Below are 26,774 nucleotides of genomic sequence, written 5' to 3'. Positions count from 1 at the left end.
CGAACTGAAAGTTCCCAGGTTCGATTCCGGTCAAGGGCACATGCCCAAGTTGTGGGCTCAATCCCCAGTTGGGGACTTGCAGGAGGCAGCCGATCCATGATTCTCTCTCATCATGGATGTTTCTATCTCTCTCTCCCTCTCCCTTCGTCTCTGAAATCAATAAAAATATATTAAAAAGTATCGGTCTTTGCTTATGCCTCCAATCACGCTATATAAAAGAATATAATATGTAACATAATATATTATGTTACATATTATATTATCACTAGAGGCCCGGTGCACGAAATTCGTGCATGGAGGGGGGTTGTCCCTCAGCCCAGCCTGTACCCTCTCCAATCTGGGACCCCTCAAGGGATGTCCGACTGCCCGTTTGGCCCGATCCCAGTGGGCAGTCGGACATCCCCCTCACAATCCAGGACTGCTGGCTCCCAACTGCTTGCCTGCCTGCCTTCCTGATTGCCCCTAACCGCTTCTGCCTGCCAGCCTGATCACCCCCTAACCACTCTGCTGCCAGCCTGTTTGCCCCCAACTTCCCTCCTCTGCCGGCCTGGTTACCCCTAACTGCCCTCTCCTGCAGGGTCGATCACCTCCAACTGCCCTCCCTTGCAGGCCGGGTGCCTCCCAACTGCCCTGTCCTGCTGGCCATCTTGTGGTGGCCATCTTGTGTCCACATGGGGGCAGGATCTTTAACCATATAGGGGCAGCTATATTGTGTGTTGCAGTGATGATCAATCTGCATAGTACTCTTTTATTAGATAGGATAGAGGCCTGGTACAGGGGTGGGGGCCAGCTGGTTTGCCCTGAAGGGTGTCCCTGATCAGGGTGGGGTTCCCTTGGGGCATGGGGCGGCCTGAGCGAGGGGCCTGTGGTGGTTTGCAGGCGGGCCATGCCCCCTGGCAATGCAAGCAGAGGCCTTGGTATCTGGAATTTATTTTCCTTCTACAATTGAAACTTTGTAGCCTGGAGCAGAGCCAAGCCTGGGGCTCCCTCCGAGGCCCGAAGCCATTTGTGTTGGGGTTATAATTGAAACTTTGTTGCCTTAAGCGGGTGGGCCCGGCCAGGGTGTGTGGAAAGCTTTGCTTCCCCTGTTGCCGGCGGCAACACTGGCCTGCTCTCTCAAGCTCCATTCTGCCGCCATTTGTTTGAATTTGTTTACCTTCTATAATTGAAACTTTGTAGCTTGAGTGGAGGCTTAGGCCTGCAACGGCTGGCAGAAAGCTTGGCTTCCTCTGTTACCTAGGAAACCTTGTTCTCTGTGGCTGTAGCCATCTTGGTTTGGGTTAATTTGCATACTCGCTCTGATTGGATGGTGGGCGTGACTTGTGGGCGTGGCTTGTGGGTGTGTCGGAGGTATGGTCAATTTGCATATTTGTCTATTATTAGATTAGATATTTTTATAACAGTATAATCTCCTATAATAGAAAAGTTTAAATTACAGACCAGGAAAGAAAAATATCATCCATAGTAATAATATTCAAATAGTCACCATTCAGTGAATTTTCTTGTAATCATTTTTCTTTGTATAGCTTTTATTAGTCTTACATTGTGATCACTGTATAAATACTCTTGTATCCTGCTTTTTCAGTAAACAACATTATGAGATGTGCTTGAGATCCTGCTGTATAGTTAAGAGAATATCAAACTCAACACCAAACAATATGTACATGTCATAAGAATTCTGGTCTCCACTCAATTTCCAAGTTCCCTTCATTTATTTAACAGGTATTTATACTGTAGATGCGTATTTTGTGCCACATGCAGTGCTGGGGGATAAAAATACAAAATAAGCAAATGCATGCTTATCCTCAAAGAATTCTCAGCTCAGCAATTACTCTCTGCCTTCTCAGAAATTTGGCTTACCTATGTGAGTTTGAAGGTAATAAAAGAAATGCTTACAATATGGCTATTTTTAACTTTATTATTTTGAGGAAAATTAATATACACAAAGATTTATCTTAAAAACAACTGAAGTTTTCCACATTTTATCTAGTTATATTCTCATCTTACAGGTGAAAGAGCTATAATTATTTTGCTCATTTTGTGACACGTATTTTTCAACATTTATTGAAATTATGTAGTACTCTATTGGTCTTGAGATCAGTGTGTTTCAGAAACCAATATAAGAGCTTTCATTCCTTCAAGATGTAAATTTTCAGATTATTCATACATTCCCATCCTACATATTTGCATGATATATTTGTTTATGTGCTGGAAGAAAATCATAGTCTACCAATTTAGATAGCAAATGTAAAACAAATGCTCCAGTAAGCACAGGTGCTTACATCCAAATGTATAATAATCCACAGGTACCTGAAACTATTTGCATATATGCACAAGCATTAGCAGTGGTAACTGACTTTACTTTATTAGGAAAAATTTAAGTACTCCTAGTTGGTAATTTCCTTTGTTATCTTCCAATTTAAGTCTAGTTGCTTAAATGGTGTCTCAAGATATGAAATGAGAGATAAAACAAGGTTTTGAGCCATAATTTCAAACCTTATGAAATACACCTCAAGTGATAATGAGTGGGAGCACTGAGCAGTGAAAGAGCTGCAACAATAGTCAGAAAATCTGTTCTCTAACTGAGGCTCCACCACTTACTAGTTACGTGAGTTTTAGCAAGCTTATTAATGTGATCCTCAGTTTTCATATCAATAAAATAGGGATGTTGACATTCTTGCCATACTTACAGCATTAGTGCATTACTATTACAAAGCAAATCTTTGTAAACATGCAAACACTACATGAGTGTTAGAAATTGGGTCTATAGCTATTTCCTAAAAATCTCAGTATAATTTTTATTTTTTGAAAGGCTCTGTTCCCTTACATTTACTTCTAAGTTGTCACAAAGGTTTTACATAAGAAAGGTGTGTTTTTTAGAGACAGCACCTGTAGTTTATCAAAAGGGGTGCTGCAGTTACCAAGGAGCTACTGTATGAAGACTCCAGAGACATGTTTAAGAAAGAGAAAAAGAGAACTGGGGTAGCAAAGCAAATTGAATGGTAATTTGAATTCCTCTTATTTTCAGTCTGGGTTTAATGTGGAGATTTGCCTACTATTCTGTGTCTTTCGGCATTGAGAACTTAAAAAACTGTTAGGATGTAGATCCTTTAGAAGCAGTCCAACAGTTATGATTTCAAACTCTTTCTAGAGCCTTAGGCATGAAACAGTCACTAATGGTTTTAACCACTGGAGACTGAAGTGTTTTTGTTTGTCAATGTTTTTCCGTTAATAAAGATTACCTAGCTAGGTCCCTAATGACAGTTGTTTATATCAGAACTCCCAGGAAGCAGAAATCTGCACACTAGAACTAAAAATAACACCAGTACAGTAGTTACCATCTCCAATGATCTAAAAGGCAGTAAACACAATACTTTGAAAATGTTAGGTTTTGCTACTATAATATAGGAAATAAACATGCTTTATTAATAACTGTGTGGGAATTTTTCCCCCTCAACTGAAACTTATATGAAGTAAGGGATCTCTGTCTTAATGTATTTACTTTTATTTTTATTTTTAATCCTCATCCAAGGATATTTTTCCATTGATTTTTAGAGAGAATGGAAGGGCGTGAGGAGGGTGGAGAGAGAGAGAGATATCAATGTGTGAGAGACACATCAACTGGCTGCCTCCCGTATTTGGCCTGACTTGGGCCGGGATTGAGCCTGCAACCAAGGTACGTGCCCTTGACTGGGAATCGAACCCAATACCCTTAAGTCCATGGGACGACACTCCAACCACTGAGCAAAACCAGCTAGGGCATATTTACTTTGGCCAGTAAAAAGCACTATCAAAAATTCTAGCACCAGATTCCCAAGGAACCACAAATCTAGATGTATTATGGATTCTCCCAACTAAATTAATTGAATAGCACTTGTCTTCCTAATCTGAATACCTATTATGAGTATGTCTTGTTAACAACATGCTTCTTTTCTTTCACTTAACCCTCTCTCTGATTAGCACATAATGGTCTGTCTCTCACCCTCCCCACTCCCATCATATCATAGTATTCCATTATGTAGATATACCCTCGTTTCTTCAAATATTCCCTAATTGCTGGACACTTGGTTGTTTCCAATCTTTTACTACCAGGTACAATGCTTCATTGAATAACTTAGTTTACTTGAGTTCAACCTATCTACAAAACAGATTTCTAAAAGTGGCACTGTCTGGTCAAAGGGCAAACTGCATCTATAATTTTGGTAGATACTGCCAGTTTCTGTTCCACAGGAATTGTGCCATTTTGTATTCCCACCAAATGTGCAAGTACTTGTTTCCTGAAGACTATCCATAAAAATACACATGCCTGGATTCCACCCCTCAAATTCTGACTCAGTAGATAGAGGGTCAGACCTGAGCAGGCCTATCATCAAAAAGTTCCCCAAATAGCACATTCCTGGTTGAGAACCCCAGTTCTAAAATGTATTCTCATCTTATTTACACTGTTCAGATCCACAAGAAAATCAGAGTTCAATCTTTAACTTCCAAAGTTTATATTCCATATCACTCATTCAATACTAGTTTTTGAATGCCTACGATATGCTGGACAATGTAGGTGTCAAAGACATAAGGATAAATAATAGTAGCTGTCATCAGGGTCTAATAATGATACATATTTGAGACAATGTATAAGCATAGTGTTAGAGATTTACATAGAATTTTACTGAAATACTGAAAAGGGATACTTCACTTTAACAGGAATGCCAGAGTAGGCTTCCTGAAGGATGTGCCCTGGAGCTCCATGGGATTAACCAGATAGAAAACAACATATGCAAAGGTAGAAAATAAGAAACAGAAAGGGTGGTATGTAACTGGAAATATTTCATATTGTTAGAGCACAAAATATAAGGGAGAGAAGGAAGCTGCAAAAGTAGGCAGAGATCAGGTCACTAAGCATCTGGGATGTCATGTTTAGAAGCTTGAACTTTTATAGGCAAAAAAAAGTCACTCAAGGGTTTTAAAGGCTGGGAGTAACACGATCAGATTGTTGTTCTAGATTTATGGACAATGGACTGGAAGGGCACATAACTGGAAAAAGAAAGAGCAGGAAACTGGTGCAGTAATCCAGATGAAAGCTGGAATTAGGGCAGGGGTTAAAGGACAGAATGGACTAAAGAAATCATAAGAGGTAAAATGAGCAGGACATATAGACATTGTATTTTGGAGGTGGAGGTGAATGGAAGTTTGATTTCAAGGTATTATCAAACCATGACAAAGAAAGCAAGAGATTTAAGCTATTTTTCCAGTAGCAGTGATAGGTTTGCACTGATTCAAGTCATGCTCTCTTATCTGGTCTTTGCATGTATGAGACCAAGGATAGATGTACGCAGACCAGCAAAACACACAGAATGATGCATCATGCTCTCATCAACTAAGTAAAGCAAGTATAAGCAACCCAACAGGGAAACACACATTACATGGTCATATCTCTGATGCACCTTCTCTTATGATTCCTCTATTGGTGAGTCTCTTGATTTCACTTTCATCTACGCCCCTGAAGTGACTTAGACAATTGCTGCAACATAAATAAATGTCAGACAGGGAACAATATGTGGCTAAGGGGCAGCAGTATGAATAGCTGTTTTCCCAAAGCTAAACCCAAAACCAAGCTTTACAATATTAGCAAAACATTTTGGGCAGCCTGCTGTCCTGCCATTAAACGAACCCTTCCCATTGCTCTAATTTATCCAAGTATAATGGTCCTGTGGGGATGGAGCAGGAGAGAGTTGCATGTACTAAACCTGGCACTTGCTTTCTTCTCAGAGTTCCTAAAAAAAAGATTGGAGGGAAACTGAAAACTAAATAACCATCAGATGAAAACAAGTCCACTGTTTAGAAAGTCCATGAATGAAACATACACACACACACACACACACACACACACACACAGTAACACTAAGGCTTACCTTTCTTTTATCTTCATCTGTTGGTTCAAATTTGAAAGTAGCCCTATGCTGAGGGAGGGAAAAAAAGGAAAACAATGTCATTTAAATACAAAGAGTTTTCAATTTGGCTATGTTTAAAAATATATAATGTCTCTGAAAAATTTTGCCTTCCCCATATCATATCTCACTTTTCTTATTAAAGTAAGAGAGATAGGCATGTAAGCAAATAATCTTAAGAAGTATAAAAAGACTATAGCAGAAATATATACCCAGGAGCACAGAGTGCCAAGCCTCTAACTCTGCCCAGGGAAATCTGGAATGCTCTGCATGCAGGATAGAGGATTTGAACTGGACCTTGGGGTATGAATAGAAGTTTGCCAGGAGGAAATGGAAAGCATTGCAGGAATAGAAACAAAGGCTCAGATGTGTGAAACAGTATGATATATTTGTGAAATAGCAGCTCTGTCAGAGTGAAAGCACAAATGTTAGGGGGTGGGAGGAGTAAAGAAAGATGAGAATGGAAAAGTAGACTGGAGAGAGATTTGAAGGTCCTTCCAATGTTGCTGAGGAGTTTGTACTTTCTTTATCATATGTAATAAGTAATCATCGGATAATTATAGACAGGGAAGAGAATATTCAGACAAATATTCTATAAGAAGGAGGGTTTAATATTATGGCTCCATCACTTACTGGTTAGTTCAGTAAGAAACAAACTCTCCATAACTGAATTTCTCATGTGAAAAGAGGGGGTATCTAGTTCACAGAGCTGCTATGAGGGTTAAAACAGCTATGGCATATAACTCACCATCTCAATGACTGGCACATACTAAACAGTAAACAGGGTTATAATGATGGTGATGCCAATGATATTGAGGGAAAAATAACCGAAAGAGAAGAGAGTGTCATGACTCCTAAAATGACTGGCGGGAACACTGTATTTTCCACTCTGTAGCTAAAATAGATGATGGAGTAAGCTGACTTATCTACTGTCACAGAAAGAGTGATGGTACCCAAAAACTAGAGCACAAAATTCCTCATTCTCCTCTCAAGTTTTAGTCAGAAGAACCAAGTGCTTTTATGAATCCTAAGCTTTCCTTTAAAAAAGTCTCCAGTGAACATCTCTCTGCCTTTCCTTTGTATTCCTTCACTGGCCATACTAACAAACATTTACTGGCAATCCACCTGGAATTAAGTACACGGAGTACTGAAGATATCATCATTACAGAGGGGTTCAGTATTGACAGCTTTGTAGAAAAAGAAATTTTTTAAATTAAATTTATGAGATGGAGAAGAAATGTTGACAGAGCAGAAGTTCTGAATATAAGAAATGGTCAGAGGGAAGACTTAGAGGTAAAAGAGACTGCTTCTTATATGGTATGCAAACCATACCATAAATTAAAACGAATTATGTCAGGTGGTAGGGGCTGGATTTTAAAATTTACACCTAAACTGTAAGATAGGTAGCAGGCATCCAGCAGAAGACTCTGAAAAAAATGTGAACAGTACAGCATGCTGGAATAGTTTGGGCAGTAGCTTACAGACCAGATCAAAGGAGAGCAAGACTGAAGACACAAAGATCTCTGGGAAATGGTCATCAATAATCCAAGCATGATATTGCTGGCAGCAGTGTAAACTGACACAAACTTTAAAAGAGAAAGTGATTTGGCAACACATATTGGAAACCATAAAAATATTCATTCCCTTTGACCCAGAACTTCTACTCCCAAGAACTTACCCTAATGAAATCACCCAGAATGAGAGAAAAATTATATATGTAAACATATTCACTGTAGTGTTATTATAGAAGAAAAGAGACAGCCTTGAATATCTAATAACATGAGATTAATTAAATAAACTGCTGTGCATCCACCTGATGGAATATTATATTGCAATTTTAAAAAGATAGCTAAAAAGCTCTGAAACAACATGGCAAATAACGTATGATGGCATTAAGTAGAAACTATCAAATCATAGTTCTGTGTCTATGATGAAAGTATCTACATAAATATATGGATGCATTCGAACAATGCAAATATAGAAGTACAGGGGTGGTGAAATTTCTGGTGATTTTTTTTTTTTACAAAACTCACTTTTGGTATATTATTTTTATAATTAAAAGGGAAATTTTAAAAATAAGAGATGAGCCCTGGCTGGTGTTGCTCAGTTGGTTGGAGCATCCTCCTATACACCAAAAGATTGTAGATTTGATTCCCGATCAGGGCACAGACCTAGATTGCAGGTTTTGATGCCCAGTCAGGGCACATACCTAGGTTAAGGGTTCAATCCCCGGTTGGGGACATGTACAGGAGGCCTCCAATCGAGGTTTCCCTCTTACCTCTCTACCTCTACCCCTCTACCTCTCCCCCCCGCCCCCCCCCCCCGTTCTCCTCTCTCTCTTAAAAAAACAAAAAGAGATAAAAACCAATAAGTATATTCTCAGGTGAGGATTAAAAATAAAATTAAAAATGAAGGAATGAACAAGAAGAAAAGGAAGGAAGAAAGAAGTTGTAAATCTGAAGGCTATAACTTAGGAATTTATAGACACGAGTTTTAGTAAAAACCAACATTAGATAAAAGATAAAGAAGCACCAGACATCAGGCTAAGCTTGTAAACTGAAGCTTAGTAAATATCCAATACAAATGAAAATAACTTGTACTTACAAACCAAGAAAGCTTATTCTTTGCCATTATATGTGAATTCCATAAATTATCTGAAATAAAAGTACCTAGTTGCCAATATAATGGTTCTTGTAAATATTTTTCAGCATTTACGATAAGGGAATAAAAAAAGAAATCTTTTGGGGAAAAAACCCCATTAAGTTATAAAAATATATTTTTAATAGTTTCTACGTAGATTTAATTTTTAAGGTAATAATTTAGAATGGTACCAAGGACTAATTTTTCTGTTGCTTTTTAAATACAAGGCTGACCCTGTCATAAAACTATAACTTAAAAAAAAAAAAAAGAAGAAGAAAAGCTTTCAAGAACCCTGTCTAAATTGCATAAAGGTTTAATTTAATTAGAAGGTATATTGGTATGTGAGGCAATAAAATTGAATTCTGAATGTGCCAATCTATTCAGAAACACAGCCTTCTAAGCTTGTTTGGATCCAAAGATATTTAAGGCTGAGTTCTTTTATCCAACTTAGATCATCCCTACCCTATTCAGTAACTCAAACCTTTATTCTCCCCGCTTTATACAGCTGAAAGGAAGGGGAAGGGGAACTACATTTCTGGCTATCAAAGCCTTTCTAGAACTGCTAGCCACCTCACCTTTATACACGTAATTTCCAGACAAGCAGGAGCAACAAGTCAAAAATAAACTAAAGAGTAAAACCATTGTTCAATTTAGAGATCTAGTAAGGCACAACAGCTCAGTGACACACCGGACTCATTAGCAAGTTACTAAACTTTTCTACCAGTCAGAATTTCCTTCTTTTATGTATAGCACCTTGCACGTAGCAGGTGTTCAATAAGTGGCCACTATTGTTGTCACTGCATGGCCTATGATGTGCCCAAATACTGAACTATTTATGGTAAGGGAACTACAGTTATTTCATAGATTTCTAAAGATACACTTCAACGGTACCAATAAAAGGGAATTACTCTAACTGGGGTAGGGTGTGTGTGTTGCTGTGTTTCATAAATAGAGAGTACTTCTAGAACTAAATGCCAGTAACTTCAATTATACAACCCATCTGGAAATAAGACTAAGGTATAACAAAGGAACAGCCCACTAAAATGCTCCTCTGTAAAAATCTGTGGAATGAACTGAGTCAGAACTCAACCTCAAGGTGGAAAGCAACTCCTCTTACATGGTACAGGATATTTATATGCCCTATTCAAATGTGGAGGCTGGCCCTAATCGGTATGGCTCAGTGGATAGAGCGTCGGCCTGCGGACTGAAGGGTCCCAGGTTCGATTCTGGTCAAGGGCATGTACCTTGGTTGCGGGCACATCCCCAGTAGGGAGTGTGCAAGAGGCAGCTGATCGATGTTTCTCTCTCATCGATGTTTCTAACTCTCTATCCCTCTCCCTTCCTCTCTGTAAAAAATCAATAAAATATATTAAAAAAAAAATAAATGTGGAGGCTGTATTTCTAGAACTGTCCCAATATTAGGTCCCTATTAATCAGGTTCTTCTAGCACATAAATGAAGACCTCACTGCTATCAGTGTGGTTTTCCTCTCTTATGAGGACTACTCTTGGAGACCTACCTGCCTGAATCTTACGTAACTTTTACCTTTCATTTGGCTATAAACATGCCATACTTCGAAGGTAGAATCATGTTGGAGCTCTCTATGGGATAACATTTGCCAGGTATCTTCTATGGCCACCAGACCATCTCTCTGGTTATCATTACTGTTGATGACTCTAGGCTTCAGTTTCTTCACCTACTAACTGAGCGGGTTGGGTTGGACGCAGTTATCTTTGAGACTCCTTCTAGTCTAAATATCCTGTGATTCAAGAACTATGATCCTACTGTGTACCTTGGGGTCCTGGACCACTATTTTTGTTGATAATCATAATGATGGCAACCAATTTCTCTATTAAGTCTTTATCAGAATAGGCCCTGAAAGAGGAGAACAAGATTGGACAGCTTAGACTAGCACAATACGTATTTCCCATAATAGCTCATTCTGTAACTGGAGTGGAGGTGATGAGGGTGCAACAGTCGCACTGGCACTGGAAAACCTTTCTCTTCTGTGCTCAAAAACACAGAACAGACATGGAAAAGCCAACATGGCCTTGCAAAAAGAGCCGTGGAAATGAAATCTGAAGACTAGGTCTGCCACATCTAGCCATGTGCCTCAAGGGCCATTTGAGTATAACATTAAATGAATGCCTTATAATATTTATAACATCATCTGGGGGCCATACAAAATTATCAACTTAAAAATTAGCCTGCTAATTTGGTCAAACACTTAATTAACTCACCCCTACTGTCTTGGCACGGCCAGACCAAATGGTTTTGAGGGCCTTATATGGCCTGCGGGCTGGATATTCCCCACCCCTACCGTAGAGAGTCACTTGGTCTTTCTGAACCTCATTTTCCTATTCTCCCAAAAGGGAATGCTTCCATCTCCCTCCTAAGTTTTAATGTAAGAGGATTATATGTGGTGACATGTGAACGTGCTTAGGATAACAGGCACTCAATAAATGTTAACAGGTGAATTGAGAAGAGTGGAAAAAGAACAGCCACCCTTCCTATATTTTTAATACTTTTTAAAATACTTTCCTATACGGAGTCAACCTGCATTATGCCCTTGAGAAACAGACAAGTATCATGTTTTGTTTTGTTTTCTGGGATAAAGAGATCTTCCCTCTCCCCATGATAACCAGGATCAGTGGAAAAAGCAAGAAGGCTTGGAAATTAAGCGTCTCTGTAACACAGTAGAAATTAGAGCCAGACAGGTAACTGTTGCTCTAAATATGGTACATGGTATTTTGCTACCCATCAGAAAATGCAAGGGTCAAGGAAAAAGAGAAAGATTGGAGTATACTCCCCAATTTTTCTTATGTCAACTAGGTCAACTCAGTGGCACATATTTAATTCCTACCTTTTTTTGTTAAAAAAACTAACAGTTATGGGTTCTTAGAGACAGGCACTACTCTAAGTGCTTTACACATATAACTCATTTAAGCCTGACAACTTGTAGGTACTATTATTATCCCTGTTTGGCAGAAGAATAAACTGAGGCAAGGAAAGTTAAGTAACTTGCCCTAGGGCACAGGGATGGTAAATTGAGAATCAAGAGTTCAGGCTGAGAGTCTGGCTCAAGAGCCTATGCTTGGGTCACAGGACTTCTTGAGTACCTTGATCACTGGAACTGTATCACCCTGAGCGAATGCCTCCAGGGGCATTGTGCTCAGTGTTCGGCATTATACTTCATTTAAGTTAAGCCTCAGAATAACTTAGGTGATATTTTTCCTGTTTTACAGATAAGGACACTGAGACTCAGGTCCTTATTCATAGTTATGAAGCTAATAATGGCAGATCTGAAACAAGCTTTATCTGACTCCAAATTCCACCTTCTTTCAACTGTATTTGACTGCCTCCCTTTGAGGACTGGCTTTATTAGAGAAATAAGGTAACATAAAGAACATCGCCCAAATGATGAACTACATTCTCTCTATATATCATTCATTTCTCTTCTTGGTTAGACTCCTCAACCCCTCATAACCACCTCTTATTCTAACCATTTTTTAAATAAAATTTTCCAGGTAGGGAAAATGAAGCACACGGTATCCAGCTACTTTTTCAGAGTTTCAGATTCCATATCCTATCCAGCTGGACAATTTAATTCCATCTCCCCATTCTTATTGCCGGACCACAGCAATCATACTTCCCCTTCCTATTCATCTGCCTCAATGTCTTTCTCCTTGAGGGGCAAAGTCCCACTGCCAACGTGAAATTCAGCTATTTTCTCTGCACTCTGGCCCTACTATAATCAGCATTAAACATGAGAACTCTTTTCTGAAGCTAACTGACTCAGTTTGGACCAAGTCAGAGCATTTTCAGGCATGACCCAAAAAGTTCAAGCCTCCCAAACACTTCAGTAATGTCCCCTTTAAAAAACACATATTCGGCCCTGGCCAGGTGGCTCAGTTGACTGGAGCGTCGTTCCATAAACCAAAAAAGGTTGATGTTCGATTCCAGGCCAGAGCACATACCTAAGTTGTGGATTCGATCCCTGGTCAGGGTGTGTACTAGAGGCAACCGATGTTTCTCTCTCTCTCTCTCTCGCTCTAAAAAATTACAAACATATCCTTGGGTGAGGATTAAAAAAACACACATATTTAACATTACTACTTTAAAGACATCCCCAGTGTGAAAGGGGAGCTGGAGATGTTCAGAACTTAAGTTGATAGCACTGATCACAAGTGGTAACCAACCTGGAGGAGATCAAGGAGAGGGAGAGATAATTTGGAGGAAGCAAATCTGGAGTTCTAATTAGTTTAGACATGAAGGGGAGAAAGAATATTAAAAGTGTGATAAGATCCCGTTAGAGGGTTTTCCTCCTTTCCTATGGGAGAAAGTTTTTCTTTATTGCTAGATATGTGTCATATAGTAAGTGCTAAGTAAATGCGAACTGATTCAACACAATGGCAAGGTTTCTGTTGTATTTCTTTTGAAAATCACTTGGCAGTGCTTCAAATATTTTTTTGGAGAGCAGTTATAAATCAAGTAAAATGAATATAATCTCCACAATATGTACATCTATGCATTAAATGAATTCCTCCTAAATTAGGTAAATAGGCAACAGTCAAGTGTATCCAAAAGTGAAGGAGCTAAGATATGAAGAGAAATGAATCCTTGCACCATCTCAAAGGAATCAGGATAGTCCTGTAGAAACAGTAGTCAGACGATCTAAATTCAAATCTCTGCCCCACCTCTCAATGGCTGTGTGGATTTGGGGCAACTTTATCCTAAATTTTATCATTTGTGAAATGGGAATACCACCACTCTCCTCAAAGTGTTGCTGGGAAGATTACTCGGGAATGAAGGTGTATTATTTCTGGATCTCCACCCAGGGCAGAAATGGCATACAAAGTGTATGAAAGTGCAGTGGTGGGCACAACAGCAAACACAGAAGAGGAAATTATGAATGGAAGCAAATAAAAAGGAAGAAATATGTTCTATCTAGGGTGTGACTTGGTGTTGGGTGTGTTTTCACAGAGGGAGTAGTCAGTCATTTCTTATAAAGTAGTCTTCTTAATGGAAGAATAACGGTGTGGTATGCTACCTTTTGAAGTGAGCATGTGAAATTCCTGGAAGGATAAGCAACGGAAAGCTAACGGTTTTACGAGAGAGATTCAGAGAAGTGGCTGGGATTTATAACAAGATACCTTTTTGCCGCAGAGTTGTACAGTGGAAAGAACAATGAATGGTCTGAAGACCAAGGCTGGAATCCCAGCTCACAACCATGACCTTGGACAAGTTACTTAACCAATCAAGAATCTCAGTTGCAAAACGCAGATAAAACCTCACAGGACTGCTGTCAAGATTAAATGAGATAAGGGATGGGAAAACTGTTAATGCGATACAAATAATAGGTATCATTAGGAGTTAGATTCTACCTTCACTTACAACATAGTATGTCCATGACCTTGGCATGATTTCAGTTCTTTGCGCCTCGGTTTTCTCATCTATAAAATGGGGAGGATAATACCATCTACCCTATAAACACTCTGAGAATCAAGTTAGACCACAAACGAGACATCACACCTTGGAAACGGTACAGTGCTATACAGGTACATAAAGAACTACTATCGTGGCTGATAACGTTTTATGCATGTCAAGGTCCGTGTTTAAGCAAATATTTTTATGCTCTACAGGTGAAGAAGCCTCGCGTGCATTTATGCATCCAAGAGTGGGGCACAGGGCACAGACGCACATCCACGGATTCCGGGGGTGTGACTTGCGCGCTTGGGAGGACGACCGCAGGACTGGCTGCTGGGCCGGAATCAGAGGAGTGGGCGCCAGCGTGGGGGCAGCGGGGGTGCAGGATGCACGGATGGGAAAGGCTGGGGGCACAAAACACGCATGTCCAAGCCGGAAACATTTTCGGGGGAGAGCCATGCGCATCCCCGGAATGAGGGGGTGGGGAGGGATGCGCGTGCAAGCCCGGAGGGCGGCCGGGGGTGCTACACCGCAAGCCTGGGGCCAGGGCTCTTTACCTTATCGCTGTAATCCCTCAGGACCCGCTCGATAGCCCCCGCCTCGCCGGCCCGGACGATGTACAGGGCGCGCTCCTCATCCATGGCCGCAGGTGCGGGGGAGCCGCGGCCGCTCTGCGCGCCCGAGCCGCTGCCTCCAGGTAAACGCCTCGCGCCCCCGCTCGCTCGCTCCTTCCCAGCTTCCTTCCTTCCCTCCTTCCCTCCCTCCCTCCTGCCTCCAACCCGCCAGCCTCCGCCCGGGCAGGCCCGACGTCACCGCCCCTCAACTTTCACCCCGCGACGTCACCGGTCCCCCAGCAACCAGCGTCCCGCGGCCGCCCCTGACCAGGCCCAGGACTCGACCGAGGCCTGCCGAGCGGCCTGAGAGGGGTCAGGCCCGAGGTCCTGCTTGCTTTTCTGCCTCTCCCTCCCTCGAAGAAGCCAGCCTTTTAAGTGGGCTTTCTCGGACAGAACTGTTCCCACCTGACCCTCCTCTATGAATCATTCTTCTCAGCTGACGAGAACGACCCGGCTCTTCCCCGCCCCTCTAAGAGACAGCAGCTAAGTGGACTACAACTCCCTGCGTGCAATGGGGTCATCCCACGATCCCATGTAATATACTGGAGTGCCGAAGGGCATGCCGGGATGAGTAGTCATCCAGCGGGAAAGACTTCCCTCCTAAGGCATGCTGGGAACTGTGGTCCTGCGAAGGCCGGAAACAAGAGTCCCACGGGCCCGGAGGCCAGCGGCCAAGAAACCGTTAGGGGGTGGGTCTGAGCGTGGGCCCGGCCTCCTTTTTGTTCCTTTCGGAGCTGGCTGTCCTGCCGGAGCCCTGGCTGGTTGGACTGGTTGCCATTCGCGGAAGCTGGCACCCTTTGGTGGGAACTGTGAAGCACCGGCTTAATTCCCACTTTTCTCGTTTAGCGGTTTCGGTCTCTGTCAGATTCTTTCCTTCCTCCCTTGTTTGCGGTCTTGTAATGTATTCAGCTACAGTGATGTGGGAAATTGCAGGTAGTTATCTTGATAAAAGGGGACCAGCGATTTTTTAATACCGTTTTTAAAAATATCCTTCTTTAATCTTTCAATTACAGTTGACATACAATATTGTATTAGTTTCAGGTGTACACCCCAGTGATTAGACATTACATAACTTCACTAAGTGATCATCCCGATATATCTCGTACCCACCTGACACCATACACAGTTATTGGGATGTTACTGACTGTACTCCCTGTGCGGCACTTTGGGTGCCCAGGGCTATTCTGTAACTACCAATTTGTACTTCTTCACCCCGTCACCTTTTATCCATCCTCGCAGCCCCCCTCCCACCTGGCAGCCGTCAACATGTTGTCAGAACCTAAGAGTCTGTTTCTGTTCTGCTTGTTTGTTTGTTTTAGAGTCAATTGTTGACAGATACGTATTGATTGCCATGTTGTTGGTCATATTTTTTCTTCTTCTTAGGCTGGACCCTGGAACATTTCATGTAATCCTGGTTTGGTGGCGATGAACTCCTTTAGCTTTGTCTTGTCTGGGAAGCTATATGCAGGCCCACCTTTGCTAAGCATTTACTGCGCGCAGGCACCTGTTACTTCAGCTGGAGTGCCACGGTCAATTTGCCACAGATCCAGTCAGCAAATATTTGCGAACCGATGCTGTGCGGGGCACTGTCCAGCGCTGTGTGGTGTGAAGACGGTGAGCCCCAAATGAGTGCCTGCCCTGACGGAGCTTCAGTTCTAGTGCTTACCCTATGAGGGGGGGTCCTGTTCTCATGTTCAGATGAGGAAACTGAGTCTCGGAGGGACTAATAGATTCATCTACCAAGATTGCAGAATTTGGAAACTGAAGTTGTTCTTTTCGTCCTCCCAAGCTATTTGTTAGAGAGTGGGTGACGTTTCCAAGTAATTTCCAGTTTTCCATTCCAAGCAGCCTTTGCCAGAAATAGTCTTTAATGCCTCCCCTGCCCACCTCTACCTCTTGAGCTGTGCTGAAGAGAGGAACTAGAGACAAGAATATTCATCTAATAATTACTGAGTTTCTTCTATGGGTCAGACATTGTGCTAGGCTTTGGGAATATGGAGAGAAAACCAAATATGGACTCTGAGCTCATGGAGGTTTAGGTCTTTCTGTGGTTTATACTTTTCATGCAGCAAAAATGTATTGAGCATATTTGTTGAGCCAGGCATTGGGGTAGGTGCTGTGTCCGTAATAAACTAAATGACAAAGATTTTAATCTATCTCTTGAAAGAGCACACTGTATAGAAAGGTCATGCTATAGTAAGCTACATTCCTTAGGTAATAGTAACATCTTGCAATTGTTTTGAACAGTTTACAAACCATTTTAATATACTCTATCTCAGTGAATCCTTGAGGAAGGTATTTTTTCCCATTTATAGATAAGAAAACAGGCTCAGATGGGTTAAGTAACACAAACTGGGACTCAGACTGAGAGCTGTAACATAACAGTATTTGGGTGCCTCCTCTATGTCCAGTACTGTATTTTGTGCTTTTTGGGTAACCATATATTTATTTTTGGAGCAAGGGCTCCTGGACAGGATACTAACAAGCATAAAGTATCTGAGTAGAGCTGTGTCTTTCAAAGAGAGTCTTACACATGTGTTTGAAATGTCTAACAGAATTAGGCTTATGTTTTTAGGCACACCTGTATTTCTAAAAAGAGATTTTAAAAATGTGAAACCACAGAAATTAACGGTTTGGGAAATTGCACTTTAGTAATTTTAATTAAGCACTAATATTCTGATTTTATAAATTAAAAGGATCTTTGACTCCAATTCAAGTCATCCTTTGACCACTGACGAGACTCTGGTCCCAGAAAAATTAAGTGACTTGTCCAAAGTCAATAGTTAAAAGCAGACTCTGGGACTAAAGCCTAGACTAGCTGAATCCTGGGTCACCACGTCACTTTACCTCCCTGAATATTTAGTTATGTGATACTTTCAGTGACTAGAACCTCTAGTCCAACACCAACTCTAGTTCCTGTTGATTCTTGGATGGTCTGGTACGAAGGAGTTAGAGACTGGGTAATCAAAGCAGCAAATACTCAGTCACAAGTCATGGTTCTGAAAGATGGTGACTTATATACTTATATACATATATATCAACAGTGCTTAACTAGTCTCAAAATATCTCCATGCAGATCATCTGATTTAATCATTATAAGAGCTGAAAAAAATGCAAGGTCAATAGGACAGGCACTATCTTCCTTTTTACAGAGAAAAGGGAAGTTCATGGTGTTGATTAGCTTGCTCATAAGCAATAAGTTGGCTAATAAGTGGTATAGTTAAGGGCTAGAAGTGCTCTAGGTTCTGATAGAATAAAATGTTATAGACTTATAGGTCAGGGCCAATGAACAAGCAAATAGATACTAGTCATTTATTCTGGACTTTGATATACCCTGCTGTGGCACTTCCTCTGCCATGACAATGGGTAAGTTGGAATGTGCCAAATTGAAGGTTTTTAAGGAGTACTTGCTGCCAACAGCTTTTAAAATCCCAATCTTCCACATGCAGTTATTTTCACACCTTTTCTTTAAGAAGAAAGCAGACATTTAAAAACTAAACGGCTTGGTCTAGTCACTACAGCTCCAGAATTGGAATTCAGAGAATTCCACCAATTCAAGATAGGACCTGTCACTCAGTCTTTCTTAAGCCACAGTGTCCTCAGCTGTAAAAATAAACGAATTGAGTCAGATATTATTTTAGTTCTCTCTCAGTTCTAACATTTTGTGATCCTAAGAACCACAAAAGTATATTTGAGCATGCTAGTTCTTTAGAAAAATCTATTAAGAGTGAGGTTGTACAAATCAATATGTGCAAATTAAATATCAATATGATATATGCAAATCATTTCCTGGGCCTACCTCCAAAGATTCTGATTCAGTTGATCTGTGGTGAGGCCTGGGTACTGGTAGTTTTAAAAGCCTCTCTGTTGATCTGAGTGAGCAGCCAGGATTGAGAAACAGTGGACCAATATTTTGATAGAATATCAACCACTGAACTAGTTTTTTGATAGACTACCAAAATCAAGTGCACGTGACTCATTAGTCTTTGAGAAATGAGACCGGCCCAGCAAGATGAAAATTATTTTAATTTCATTTTCTACCAAGAATGAAGTCTCCTTTTTATAACAACGTTAATTATCATGGTTTGATCCTTTAAGAAATACAGGGTTGGGCAAAAGTTCATTTACAGTTGTGAGTACAGGAAACACAGACTCTGTTCTGATATTATTGTATCATTTTTTATACAAACAACTGTAAACCTACTTTTGCCCCACCATACATGTGGTGATCATTGGAGCACAGAATTATCTTAAGCACCATTAAAAAAAGAAATAGAAACAATTGACCCTGTTCTTTGGGGCTTAAAGAAATATCCAGGCAATCAGCAAGTCTTTTCTAATTGAACATGTCTTATGCAAATCAAAGCAAGAAAAACATTGATGGGAAGAAGAGTAATCAGGGAAGCCTTCTTGGAGAAGGTGAACTGTAAAGACAGAGTAGTGGAAAAACGAGGGCTTAGTAAATAGGGGGAAATGCCATGAGAAAAATTCAGGAGGCCAAAATTAACCAGACGCTTATTGAGAAATGATACCAACTTGGTTGAACTTGAAAGTAAGCAATGGAGATTTCCTAAGAGGTCAATTGGTCAGTGGAATAAGGAAAAGTTAAATCTGAGGGACATTTCATAATCAGTGATGACTCTAAGACCAGCCAATCCAACTTCAACATGTTACATTCCTGAAAACACTATCTCACAATGCCATATGACAAAGTTAAATGGAACTGGGAAACAGCCGAGGGTCTGTTGCCAGAGGGTGTCAGATCCTTGTGTACACTGTTTTAATTTCTCGGGATCTTATTTATAAAATTAGAATTGGATTAAATCACTTCAGAATTTTTTTTAAAAAATTAAAAATTTATGACTAATCGATCCAGCTTTTCAGCACCTTTATGAGGTTCCGCAGTAACATTTCCAGTATTCTAACTGCTAAGATTGAGCCCATGCTGTTAGTCCTTGGCAAATGTACCTACAGTTGTTCAATATTGATTGACTATCCACAGTGGGACTCTCAAACTAAGCACACAGAATGGGCACTGCCCTTTAGGAGATTTTATTTATCCAAGAGCTGGAATGTGGGTCAGACCTATTTGCATCTTGCTGGCTTGGAATCCCATCCAAACACCTCTTGGGAAAACCCAGCGCTTTGGGTGGCGGTGCTGTAATGTGGTGAAAGAACCTGGACTGGGAATTGGAAAACCTGGTTTTTAGTCGTGACTCACTGTGTATCTCAGAAGCCAGTCATTTGTCAAATTTCTTAAAACCCCTCTGGCAACCAGTTTTGTAAAAAAAAAAAAAATCTAACTGGAGTACTTGCAAGCCAAAAGATTCTAGTTTACATTTTAACTCTGTCCCTGCGTGTTCAGGAGTAAGTCACTTGCCCTCTTTGAGCACTGATGTTTTTCAACTGGAGTGAGCATAGTAATACCTTCTTTGCAGGATGCTGTAAGGGGGAAAAGAGCTGGCTGTCACGGCGGCCAGCACAGCAGACCTGGCATGGAGTGGCCACTCAAATGTTAGCTGAACTGGAATGAAAAATGCAGTCTCCCTCACAATGATGTTGTGAAGATTTGGGGATAAAAAGTCATGTTATTCCTATTGCTGTAAATATGCATAAGATTCAGGGTTGGTGGTGGTGTTTTTAACAAAAGAGTAATTCCAACACACTGCTTTGGTTTTAGAACCTTGGAGTTAATGTCTTTAACAGTGACATGCTTTGACATAAGACAGTTTTGGTATAGTGACTGTGTGTGTGTGTGTGTGTGTGTGTGTGTGTGTGTGTGTAAATACACACACACACACACACACACACACACAATCAATGTCTTTGCAATTAAGCTTTTGAGATGCACGTCAGAGGAATTAGATTCTCACACACCTTCTTCCCACCACTTCCTTTTTAACTCCTTATGCAGTAAAGCATTGATTTACTTACCGACATTTGATTAAACTTTTAAGGTTCAACCCTAGGAGGAGGTGGCAGTGGACAAAAGATTATTGCCATTCATCATCAACACATCTTAGTCTTCCCCTTGAGTCGCCTATGAAGGATTAGCATTTCCCTGAAAGGAGGAGGACAGAATAAATTGCATCTACGGCCAAAGACCTGCCAGCTCCTTTCAGCTGGGGGCACATACCGGGAGCTTTTCCCATATTACTCAGCTTTATCTCAACTTTCGGGCAGTGTCTACATCTGAATTTCATGGGTTTCGGGGTCAGTCAAAACAGAATTGTAGGGCTGTGGAGGTCAGAGGCCACCGCTGTCAAAGGATAGTGACCTGAACAGCAAGAGGTAGCCACTATTCCCCGACCCCCTCAAATGACTTCATTCTAATGAATACTTGGCTCATTGCACCTCCCCTGCAGAGCTTTTTCTTTCGACCTGGTAATAAAAATCCTCCTGTGACCTGTCTTTTTTTTACATTATTATTGATTTTCTTTTGTTCCTGTTTCTCTATAGAATGACCAAATCTTGGTCCTTGATAATGTATTGGTTTGCATGTTCCCTGGGAAATGCTAGAGGGAAAGCTAGTCTGGGCGTGGGGAACTGCCTTCATTCAGCACACCAAAATTTCCCAGGACCCGTGAAACTCTCCAACCCCAATAGGTTCTATGACCATGGTCAAGGTTGATTTAAAAACTGCAAAGCTGCTTAGGAGAGAGGATTGGGGGTGGGGTGGGGTGGGGTGGGAACAGAAGTAGGAAGGAGGAAGAAGGCAGTGTGCTGGAGGAAGGAGCACAGACTCCGGAATAGGGTAGTTTTGTTTTCAAACCCCAGCTCTCCCACTTACTGTGTGACTTTGGGCAAAGCACTAAACTGCTCAGAGCCTACGTTTCTTCACCTGTAAACAGATGTGATTATACCATGGACATAGCCGGGAGGTGGTCAGAAGTGGAGACGAGGTGCCTGCCACACAGCAGACCCCAAGAGGAGGAGCCTCTGTGGATTCAGGCAGATCTATTTCAGAAAGGTGCCTCACGTCACTGCGAGTGAGGTGAAGAGAGCGTGTCACGTTCTCCTCATTTAAAGACTGTCTTCGAATTCGGCTGTGTTTTGCCTCTCATCCTTTCTGAGAGGTGTAGCACTGGCCGGGACATTTTGGATACCATTCCTGGTGGGGGCGCAGTTTGGCGGTTCCTGGAGAATTCACTCTTCTAAACCCAGTGGCTTTCCCGTCTATGGTCTATGGGGAGACTAAATGCCAAGGATCGGCACTGCAGCTGGTTCTGCGGTTGCTTCTCTCACCCCTGCTGTCACGGTCAGACCTCATTATTTTCCATAATAGTTCTCAAACAGCTGGTTTTAGCTCTTGAGGCATTTATGATGACAAAGGGAGGGATCAAACCGGGGAGCCCTATTTCTCCCGCCCACCACCTCTCTTCACCCACACCCCTTTCCTAGCAACAGCTCTTTGCTCAACTCTTGGGGCCCACGTCTTCCGTCCCACCTACACCAGCAGCAGCAAAGTATGGGGGTGAGAAGGCTGGGGCGGACTGAGGTGCAGGAGGAATGGGGAGAGTGCTTCAGGGAGGAGGCTGATGAAACACAAAAGGTTCTGACCTCCTCGCACGAAGAGGAAACCAGCAGGGCCGTGTCCGAGCTGGCTTAGTCTGGGAGGCTGCCAAGGAACTGAAGCAGAGAAGGGCCAGGTTGGAAAGGGGTAGGGAGGTGGGCTGGCCTGAAGGGCCCACAAAACAGTGCAGTCAGGGAGAGGCTTGGCAGCTGCGGGGAACTGTCAACTGTGCAGGCCGGCGATTTTCAACCTTTTTCATCTCATGGCACACAAATTACTAAAATCCTGGGGCACACCAAAAAAAAAATTTTTTTTTTTTTGCCAATCTGACACACACACAAAAAGGTAGAATTTTGATTCATTTGTACTGGACGCCTATTGTCATTTTTTTTTTGCCAATCGAAGGGAAAAGAGGTCAGTGCCCCTGGCTAAACAGGTATTGCATGTCTTAAAAACTTGCAGCACACCAGTTGGGAATTGCTGGGGTTCGTTACTGGGGATTGCCCCTCTTCTCTACTCTGCAGACTGGAACCCTGTGAGAGAGAAAACTGGGTGCACGGTCAGGGAATAGCCATCTCTGGATCTTAATACTTCAAGGTGTAAGTCGTGTTTCTCAACTTTGGCTGCGTGTAAGAATCGCCCTGGGAGCCTTAGAAAGCTACTGGTGCCCTGGGGTCACTTCCAGGTCAATTATTTACTGTCCGTGGGGCCTTACACATCAAAGTTGACAGGGTAAATCTAACAGGCCGCCAGGGTTGAGAACCACTTAACTCCAATCCTACTTGGAGCTGGAGTGCGCCTCCTACAACATCTTTGGTAGACCTGGGAATTAATCGCAGTTCTACCTCACTGTACAGGCACTAAGTATATCCCCTTTTCCTTTAAACCCCTCAGTGGTGATTTGCATCCTGTAGGCTCTTGAATACATCTGAACTCTATGCTTCAGGAGACCTACAGTAACCCTTCCCCACATAATAAGAGGAGTATTTATACCATTTCCAGGATTTAAATTTTTTTTTTATTCTGCCTTTAAGAGATGCAAGAAGTTGGGCAAAATAGCCTGTTTGTGCTCTTGTCCAGATTCACTTGGGTCATTTTGACTGATGTCACTTTAAAGCAAATATTAAGGACGAATCTGGGAGGATGGTAAAATGGCAGAAGACTACTACCCAGATCTGTGCAGGGGAGGGTGGGGCTGGGCCTGAGGAAGGGGTGGAGAGTTGCTCCGTGGTGGTGGTGCAGGTAAAGGGGCTGAGCTGATGGGCATGAACCCCAGGCTGTTTTTGAGCACCAGCTGCCATTGCCTCCGCTCCTGTGGCTGGCTTCCTGAGCCACTGCCCAGCTGCCAGTCCGTTCTTTGTTTTCCTTAAGCTGTCCACCCTCCTCACCCAGATCTGCCGGCCCGGGGCCATCAGCGCACGGACTGTAATTGGGATGTCATAGTCATACAACATGCTGGCTTGAGGTCCAGAGTGGGGAGGTGACCCCTCCAAGGTCACATGGTGGTGAAGCCAAGGCTTCCTTTCAGTTCCTTCCACGATGTCAGTCCCTCTCCCCATTGAGGTTGGGCTTACTCACTGGCACGGTTTTGATTGGCCTGTGACTGGGTTGCAGGCTCAGAGGGGCCAGATTCCCTTTCTTTCCGGACCTGGGGTATATCAGAGGCCTGACAAAGGACACAGCAGGCTGGATGCCTCGGACGCCACAGGCCTGCAACGTGGGTGAGCCATCCTGGCTGCTGTTCACGACTCCAGCCAGTTTCAAGCTGGCAGAGTCCTTTTCAGAAAGAGTCCTAAAGAGGGGAGTGTCCCTTTATTGCCAAGACTCCTCTGTTCTTCCTCTGACAAGTGACTGGCCCCACTCCCAGCCACCAACCTTGCCCATTCCCATTCTGGTGACGGGGTAAGAACCATCGGAGAGGGAGAGAAGGTGCATTTGAGTCGAGCTCACAGCAGCTGTTGTCTTTTCCTAATCAGATCCTTGTCAGTTCTGAAATTGAAGGTTGAGAAGAATTGGGAACATAGGCAGTATGCTCACCTCCCAAGAGACGGGTACCCTGTGGTCTGGAGAGAACGCCCAGGGCTCCCAGCGCTTGGCTGTGCTGTGAGGAGGAGGCACACAGCGTCTCCCTTGCCAAGTTCTTGGAGTGACCACTTTGTTCTCTGGGATTGTGACTATTTTTTGCCTCAAGTTCCGTGCATTTGATGAGCTTGTGGCTGTGACTTGTATATGGGTGTCGTTTATTATGTGCTGCTGCTACCTGGCTAGAGAATTTGGCGATTGCTTTATTTATTTATTTTTATGATTAGCAGGTCAAAAGTCAAACCTACTCCACCCTTTGATTTCTGGAGCACTAGCTCTGGGCTGTCAGAGCACGACGGTCTGGGTATCTTCAGGTTTGTTTCATACAGTGACTGAATCTGAAATTTCATTCTTCCTCCTTCCTTTCCTCATATAAAGCCCACTAATGGATTGTGGCCAAAGATCAAATTACCTTCAGGGAGTGAAATCTAGCACCTACTTTTCTTTTGGCAGATCAACAGAGCTAAGTTTCTAAAGGGGATGCTATGTAAAATATATAATTTTCATCTTAAAATCATTTTCAGGTACAAATATGTTATGTAATAGCAAGTAAAAGCCTGGCTTTAAAAATAAATCTTTCAAAATGCAAATCGAGTTGTCAAATTCTCATGCCTTTTAGTTAACACATCACTGCTGCCATTTCTGGAAATCTTTGGCTCTGACTCTCTCATAGACCCTCTTAAAGTTTGGGCAAAACATTTCATCATTTTGCCTGCCTATCCTCAGTCCTCGGCCCTAGAATCCAAATGCAGCACTGGGGAGAATTTGTTGATGCTTACTGAGTACTCAGTAATGTTGTATCTGTCCCAGAAGTTTATTGCATCTAAAGCACTGCACTTGACGTATCTTTACACCCAGAGATCATTAACGCACAATGAACTAAGTGCCAGGGGACCAAGTCTTAATGATGTTGATGTTGAAGAACAATATTCCCTTTAAGGGCTGAAAGGCCCCTGCCCTTTGCTGACGTCAGTCATCATGCAAACTTAAGTCCTTGTATGTAGAATTGGTCCCCTACAAACCTCAATCAGGCTGCAGTCACTAAATTATTGCCGAAGGACTGCATGCCAGGCCTATCCAAATTTTAATGATTGTTTTATGAGGAGATGATGATGAACTGGATAACCATGACCATTCAGGACCACTTAGTTTTGTTTTGCCTGCTTTCACCCTAGTATTCAGAATGGTATTTATTTACACACACGCGCGTGCGCACGCTCTCACCCACAAACACACAGGTCATAGCAAATGCAAAATGAAAGGAGGTCATTTCAATACTTTTTATTTGAGTGTGAAACCATTCATATCTTGCACAACTGTACAGATAAAACTATTTCCATTTTAGCTGTAGACATGATTATCACACAGAGTGGGTGTGATCAAAGATTTTATTTACAGAACAATTGCTAAAACATCCGATGTCATATTTCTATTTATTTCTTACCCATAGGGTAATAGGTCCACCATAATTGCTTGGTGCTTTTTATAATACAGAAAGAAAACCTATGTTAAGCTCTAACAAACTGCACAAATTGCTACAAATCTGACAGAAGAATGCCTACGAAAAAATTTTCCAAAAGTACAATACATTTTTATTTCCACACATACACAGTATAGTATAGGCTCAAAGGCACAGCTTTGAAATTTTTTTTCTATCAAAGTGTCGGAAATTATTTCGTCTTATGAAGGAACCGTGGAAGTCACTTGCACACTTGGTGCTCAGTAAGCTAATGTTGGTCCATCCAGTTTCACAACATTAATACAGCAGAATGTGATACTCAACGCTCGACATCCGCATCGCACAGAACTTTAGAAGCCCCTCCCTGCCTTTCGCTGACACTAGCCATTGTGCAAACTTAGGACAAATATTTGTACATAGAAGAATTGGTCCCCTACGAATGTCAGTCAACTTAAGGCATACAGAACAGACCTCTTCCTTTCCTCTAGACAGTGCTTACGTTCTAATGCAGGTACTGTGACAGGCACGAGTTGCCAGATACCTGCATTTAGCCCTGATGCTCCGGGGAGCACCACCAGGCAGAAGGAATGCGCTGAACATATCTGAGGGCTGTTCACTGTACAGTAAGATGTCAGACAGATAGCAAGGTGAGTGCTCTTGGTAAATTATGTGCCCATCCAAGAACACAAACCAGATTCTGCCTCCAGTATCCATCCTTCAAGACTAAAGAGCTTTTGTCAACAGAAAAATAAGTAACTTATAGGGAGTGGTTGGCAACACAAAGCAAAGTCATGGAACAAGGGGAAAAGGCACAGATTGGCCTGTCTGAGATAGTGCTCTACAGAAAGTGAAGTCTGGCTTGGCTACAGGAACCCAATCTCACTGACTTTTAGTGGGTCCTGTTTCTGAACTAAAGTGTATTCATCCCATACTGAATCCCAGCCTCACGTTCATTAGGAAAATGGATGCCTAGGAATGGTTTACAAGTTATAATGTATAGAGATAAAGTCTTCTGCGGGGGGGTGGGAGGGGGAGAGGGGGGGTTTATTATTATTATTAATACTTATTAATATTAAATATGGATTCCTATGAGAGCAG

General features: G+C 42.1%; 1 protein-coding gene across 3 annotated transcripts in view; it reads right to left on the bottom strand.

Moving 5' to 3' along the window:
- The window catches only part of RIC8B (RIC8 guanine nucleotide exchange factor B), a 115,386-nt gene extending 100,634 nt beyond the window's left edge, over positions 1-14,752 (bottom strand). For all 3 annotated transcript variants that reach the window (XM_054719447.1, XM_054719449.1, XM_054719448.1), the window contains exons 1-2: positions 14,566-14,752; positions 5,907-5,954 (exon numbers count right to left, since the gene is read on the bottom strand). In XM_054719447.1, coding sequence (XP_054575422.1) covers positions 5,907-5,954; positions 14,566-14,649 — 132 coding nt within the window. In that variant the 5' untranslated portion in view covers positions 14,650-14,752. The remainder of the gene's footprint in view (positions 1-5,906; positions 5,955-14,565) is intronic.
- Positions 14,753-26,774: the final 12,022 nt, after the last annotated feature.

Source organism: Eptesicus fuscus, chromosome 7, assembly GCF_027574615.1.
Source record: "Eptesicus fuscus isolate TK198812 chromosome 7, DD_ASM_mEF_20220401, whole genome shotgun sequence".
NCBI lineage: Eukaryota > Metazoa > Chordata > Mammalia > Chiroptera > Vespertilionidae > Eptesicus > Eptesicus fuscus.
Note: the sequence above shows the minus strand (reverse complement) of the source record. Positions and strands in the feature narration are given on the sequence as shown.